The 6,176-nt window shown below is 49.0% G+C and overlaps 1 protein-coding gene across 1 annotated transcript in view; it reads left to right on the top strand.

The window, feature by feature from the left end:
* Nucleotides 1-6,176, top strand: part of rif1 (replication timing regulatory factor 1) — a 43,583-nt gene that overhangs the window by 1,820 nt on the left and 35,587 nt on the right. The window contains exons 3-11 of the mRNA XM_037687135.1: nucleotides 413-509; nucleotides 594-724; nucleotides 832-926; nucleotides 1,419-1,608; nucleotides 1,769-1,861; nucleotides 4,337-4,475; nucleotides 4,546-4,697; nucleotides 4,770-4,878; nucleotides 4,956-5,132. Coding sequence (XP_037543063.1) covers nucleotides 413-509; nucleotides 594-724; nucleotides 832-926; nucleotides 1,419-1,608; nucleotides 1,769-1,861; nucleotides 4,337-4,475; nucleotides 4,546-4,697; nucleotides 4,770-4,878; nucleotides 4,956-5,132 — 1,183 coding nt within the window. The remainder of the gene's footprint in view (nucleotides 1-412; nucleotides 510-593; nucleotides 725-831; nucleotides 927-1,418; nucleotides 1,609-1,768; nucleotides 1,862-4,336; nucleotides 4,476-4,545; nucleotides 4,698-4,769; nucleotides 4,879-4,955; nucleotides 5,133-6,176) is intronic.

The raw sequence follows: 6,176 nt of genomic DNA, 5'->3' as shown, positions 1-6,176 counted from the left end.
TATATAACGTATGACTATATAACGTATGACTATATAGCGTATGATTATATAACGTATGACTATATAACGTATGACTATTTAACGTATGATTATATAACGTATGATTATATAACGTATGATTATTTAGTAGAATAAATAACGTATGACTATATAACGTATGACCATATAACGTATGACTATATAGCGTATGACTATATAACGTATGACTATATAACGTATGATTATATAACGTATGATTATATAACGTATGACTATATAACGTATGACTATATAGCGTATGACTATATAGCGTATGACTATATAACGTATGATTCCCCTCTGGGATCAGTGAAGTGTTTCTGAATAGATTGTTTGAAGGCCAGCGTGTGCGCTCGCTCGCTCGGTCTCTTTAAAGCCTGCTGTCTGTCTTCAGGTGCACCTGAACGGCGTGAGCCCGGAGCTGAGCCAGGCCGCTCTTCAAGCTTTAGGCTTCTGCGTGTATCATTCTCACGTCGTCGCCGGAGTCTCCGGTAGTTCTTCTGTTTTATTTGACCACAAATCATCGCCTCAGATTCTGTCACTTCAGCTCAAATCCCGTCTGCGCTGATTTTCAGAGACCTTTGCTGCTCAGATTCTGTCCACACTTTGCTCCTTGGTGATGACGTCAGCTGATAAGAACACCTGCACCAGAGCATTGTGGGTCATCTCCAAGCAGAACTTTCCTCCTCAAGTGGTCTCCAAAAGTGTGAGCGTCAGCAGCTGTTTGATTAAAAAACAAACATTTGATGGAGCTTGTTCAGCTGTGATGATTTTATTACATATATTTAAATGTATTCTTGTTCTTTTGCTCAGGTGCCGACTGTGCTTGGTGCTCTTCAGAGTGTGTGGAACAGAGAGGACCTCCAGTCTGCAGTGATGGAACATGAAGCTCTGAACGTGGTCATCAGGTACAACCTTGTTTCAAGTTCTAAACGGGGGGCAGAACCTTTGAGTAATGTCTGAGCCTTGCTGCTCTTCCACTTGGTCTCTTGGACACATTAAACATCTACCTTCCTTCTCAGCATCATGTCAGCCAGCTCTCTACCTTTGCCTGTCATTGTCCCCACATTCAGAGTTGCAACCCTCAGTCCTTCATTCTTGAATTTCATCTTCTCCTCTGTCTCCTGACACGTTTCCTTCCTCGTGGTCTTCAACGAACAGCAGCTCAGTTTCTACTGGCACCCTGTTTGTCAACACCGGTCGTTGTTAACCCGGGCCTCGACCGATCCCGTGTCAGAATCTCTTATTGGTCGAGTTTGTGTGGAATATTCTCAATCCCACCATCGTCTGTGATGGGGGAAGCTGAAGAAGTTCTGTGGCGGCAGCGCTCCGATGGTTGGCGTCAGGTAGTCTTGTAGCTGAAGCGTGTGTTGGTGAGCGCCTGCTCCTTCTGCCTGCAGGATGTTGGAACAGGTTCCAGCTCAGATGGGTGGTGAGGCGGTGGCGTGGGCCAAGCTGGTGGTCCCGCTGGTGGTCCACTCTGCTACCAAGGTGCGTCTGCGTGCAGCAGCAGCCTTGGAGATGGGCGTTCCTCTGCTCCTCACCAAACAGGCCGAGGTGGCCGCAGTCATCGAACCTCTCATGTCCTCGGTGAGTTCTGTTCTCGTGTTTGTCCTGTGGAATCAGCTGAACGACGGCGGCGGACAGCGACGTCTTCACCTGTGTGTCTGACTAGAATCAGGACTTTTTGTCTACTTTGTAGATTTGATGTGAGGTTAGAGGAAGTGACTGTTCTCACATTTTCCCACAGAAACTGATCCCAGAGCTGCAGAAGCTCTTCATGTCCAAGAACGAGACGAACGTCTTGAAGCTGTGGTCGTTGTTCGTCAAGCTGCTCGGGAAGGTAACGACTGTACGATGGTTCCTCTGCTGCTTCTGACCATGGTCAGGAACATCACATCACGGGCCCAGCTCACCGTTAACATCACAACCATCTTTGTTTAGATTTATTATTATTATTAATATTATTATTATTAATATTATTATTATTAATATTACACGCCTCTCTACAGACGGATGTATCACGGTGCAGTCTCCATCTGAAAACTTTGTCCTGTCCCGCTCAGATCTTCTGGTCCACTTAAGATAATTTAACAAAAGTTGAAAGACGTGACCGAGTGTCCATACACCTTTCATCATCCCAGCTCTAAGGTCAAGGTCACAGACCAAGGTTATTTAAGGTCATTGCTTGTCCGTGTCGTTGGTACACCTTGCTGTATGTACGATGTTTGAGGCACTCTTGGTTTCTATCAGGCTTCTGTAGACGGATGGTATTACAGTAATCCCTCACTTATCGTGGAGGTTGCGTTCCAGACGCCCCCGCGACAGGTGACAGAAGTAGGGGCGTTATATTTATTTTAGTATTTATATATGTATATTTTAAGGCTTTATAAACTCTTCCTACACTCTTGCAGTGTTCTTAACGTTCTAAACGCTCTAGAAGAACACAGCGTGTCATGATCGCCGCTCGCTGCCACGCCCACTCATGCTCGTCACTCTCCCACCTGTGCACCTGGGCGCTGCACGTCCTCAGCGCTCCCCGGTCTCCGCCTCTCCACCAGACTGATCGCCTCGTGCCTCAAGTATCCAGCATTCTTGTTCCTAAAGACTCGGTTCGGGTCGCGCTTCATTCTTTTAAATAAACAATCCATGCTGCTTGTGCGGCTCACTCAGGTGTACGACACCCCCCCAGCCCCTCCTTTCTTTTTCCAAGGCTGTCTGTTGTGTGTTTCTGGTCCCTGATGGGGAAAGACAGACCCCTCGCCTCAGAAAGAGAAAGGAGAGTGCGGGGGTGGATGGGTCTCTTATACCTGAGTGAGCCATGCTCAGCCCCTCTCTCTTTCTCTCACGACAGCCTGCACAGACGTGGGCTGTTGTGTGTCTCGGCTCTGCTGTGACATCCTCAGAAAGACAAAGGGGGGGGGTCTGTTGGTCCCCATCACCAATAGTGTGTCGTGTACAGTCTTACTTTGAAAACCCACGAATGTCGAACCGCCAAGTGTCGACTGTAATTACTTTTTGTGTCCCTTGGTAACATTTTCACTGCTTCAGTGCCACTTTCCTGTGGGATTCCGCAGGGCTCGATTCTTGGACCCCTTCTGTTTTCACTGTATCTGCTCCTTTTGGGGTCTGTCCTGAGGAAACATGGTCTTTTGTTTCATTGTTATGCTGATGATTGTCAGATTTATCTGCCCTTAAAACCAAATAGTTCTTGCTCCATTCAACCTCTGTCTTGATGACATTGAGACTTTAAGCTTCAAATTGTTGAAGTTTCAATGATCAGAAGACTGAAGTCGTGTTTAGCTCTAATCTGTCTCTGATCTTATAAACCTTGACTCTCTGGAACCATATCTTCAACAGTCTGTTACAAATCTCAGGACGGTTTTAGACTCTGACTTTAAGTTTAATAACCAGATTAACTCTGTTTTACAGAAATCTTCCAGTTAAGACCGATATCTAAGCTGAAGTCCGTGTTGACCAGATCTGACCTTGAAAAACTGGTCCATGTCTTCATTACAACCTGATTACTGTAACACTCTGTATGTTGGGGTCAGTCAGGTCTCCGTGTCACGTCTCCAGCTCGTCAGCTCTAAACAGGAACTAGTAGGTTTGAGCACGTTTCACCAGTTCTGTCCTCCCTTCACCGGCTCCCTGCACGGATCAGCATAGATAAAAATATTCTCCTGTTGACCTTTAAGTACCTAAATGACCTTGCTCCCTCATGTCTCTCTGACCTACTTCAACCATTTGTTCCTTCTCGGACACTGAGCTCATCTGAGCTGCTGCTTCTGGTTGAAGGTCAGAGGAGGTCAGGCGTTTTCAGTCGTGGTCCTGAACTCTGGAACTACCTGCCCCCCCCCCCCACAGGACACTTCACTTCCTGTTTATAAACCTCACACACCTGTCTTCACAGGTGTTTGACACGATGTGATTTCATTTACTCTTTTATTTTGTGTTTTTTCTTTTGATGCTTTAATCACATGTTGTTGTTATTCTTTAATTAGTGTCATTGTTTTTATTGTTAATCTCTTTGGGAACAGCTGCTGTTTGAGATGTGCTTTATAAATAAATTTGACTTGACGACTTTTCCCAACAAAGCCAGCTGCAGTAGTTGTTTCCTGTATATTTCATCACTTCCTGTTGTTTCTGTAACACCTGGGGGTAAGGACTTGACCTGCGCAGCGTTGCCAGGTTTTCCCTGTTTAGTGTCCGTCGTCTGAAGCTCACGTATCGGCTCGTTGCCACAGAGAGCGGAGACGACACGTGAGATTTGTCTGAATGAAACGGGATGAACTTTTACCGTCTATTTCCTGTTCAGCTGCTCCACAGGGGGGGTCCCTTCATCAACTCCCTGCTTCATCTGGAGGAACTGGGCTTCCGCAGCTCCTCCCCCACCATCAAGAAGATCGCCTTCATCGCCTGGAAGAGTCTCATTGATAACTTTGCCCTCAACCCAGGTGAGCTCACCTGTCCCCGCCTCCCCCCGGACTCTTGACGTGTAACGTGACCTGTTTGAACCTCTTCCAGACATCCTGTGCAGCGCCAAGCGTATCAAGCTCATCATGCAGCCGCTCATGTCCATCCATGTCCGGACCGAGGCCCTGCTGCTGACCAAGGTGGAGGTGTGGTGGTACCTGGTGGTGCAGCTGGGACACAACCTGTTCTCCAACTTTGATCAGGTCAGCTGACTAAATATTTAACAGCTAAACGAGGAAGTTGAGTGTTTAACGACGCGGCGTGTCCCTCTGCAGGTCTCTGTGCCTCTGCTCCAGGCCACCATCGGGTCGGACTCCTCGGTCCCTGGTACTCCGTCTCGAGTCGGTCAAAACGGAGCCGTCTCACCCGGCACACCGAAGTCTGGTAGGCTCCCTCTTCTTTGCACCCCCCCCACCCCCGACGCAGCGCTCAGTTGTCCTAAAGCTGTTTGTCTTCAGCAGGCAGCTCGTGCCTCAACAGTTCGGCCGGCACCCCTCGGATGAGCTTGAACTCCAGCGTGCACCTCGCTGCCAGCTTCCCATCCATCCAGCTGCTGGGCCTGGAGATGCTGCTTCACTACCTTCAGGGACCAGAGGTTGTTGCCTCTGCAGCCAAGAACAAGCTTGTTCTGAGTCTGGGTGCGTCCGAGCCACACGGAAGCTCTTCATGAGTCGTCTGTTGGTGTCGGGGCTGTCCACTTCGTCCTGTTTGTAGTTTCAGTTCAAGTTTTGGTTGAAACCGTCACAGAAGTGACAAAAATTACGTAGTTCAGGGACAAAAACGTTAACGTAACCCTGGTTCTTTTCCCAACTGGTGTTTCACTGGGAAACGTTCCAGTGTGACCAACTATGTAAGCTGTTGACAGACTGGTTGAGCCGTGCTTAAGGCTCCGCCCCCTCCATGATACCACTGTCAACTGTCCAACTCCTACGCTCGTTCTTGGACAGTTTCTTTCCAGCTCACTCATCAAAGAACCAGAGTTTTCCATAAGTAACCAATCCGGTCGTCCACTTTTCTGCCCTCGCTGGGTAAGGACGGGTGTTTCCTACCAGCTGCTGCTGGAAGGCGTGCTTGGCCCGAGGCCCTGGGTTCTCCCCCTTCTACTGCAGTTTGAGTGCATCAGTGCTGTCCCCTAGCTGCTGCAGCAGCCGCTGCAAACCCAGGTCAGGGTCTCAGCGCAGGACGAGACTAGAAAGGTTAAAGGCCTCACCCTCCAAGTCTCATCTTCTCCAAGGCCGGCCCAAAAAGACCTTTGGTTGCCTTGTAGGCAGTGTCCAGAACTTCTGCTTTCTGGGAGTCCCTCAGGCCTGAAGGGTTCAGCCACAGAGACCTTTCACCCACAACAGTGACCTGACAGCTCCTGTGGTGAGAGCAGGGTGTGACCATATACAAAACATCTCATCCCACAATGTGGGGTGACCCCAACCCATCTCCAGGATCTCAGCTGGATATCAGTGACTGCTCTGAGAGGACACAGACGGTCCTGCATCCAGTCCATCCTCCGATTAACCCACACAGTGAGGCAGCTGGGAAACAAATGTTAGTGGATGCTGAAACTGACCCGCTGTTGGGGCGTCTGCCACTGAGGTCTCCACAGCTGGACCACTGAGGTCTCCACAGCTGGACCACTGAGGTCTCCACAGCTGGACCACTGTGGGCTCCACAGCTGGACCACTGTGGGC

This window comes from Nematolebias whitei, chromosome 13, assembly GCF_014905685.2.
Source record: "Nematolebias whitei isolate Nwh7 chromosome 13, NemWhi1, whole genome shotgun sequence".
NCBI lineage: Eukaryota > Metazoa > Chordata > Actinopteri > Cyprinodontiformes > Rivulidae > Nematolebias > Nematolebias whitei.
The sequence above is the reverse complement of the archived record's forward strand: the minus strand, read 5'-3'. Positions and strand labels throughout refer to the sequence as shown.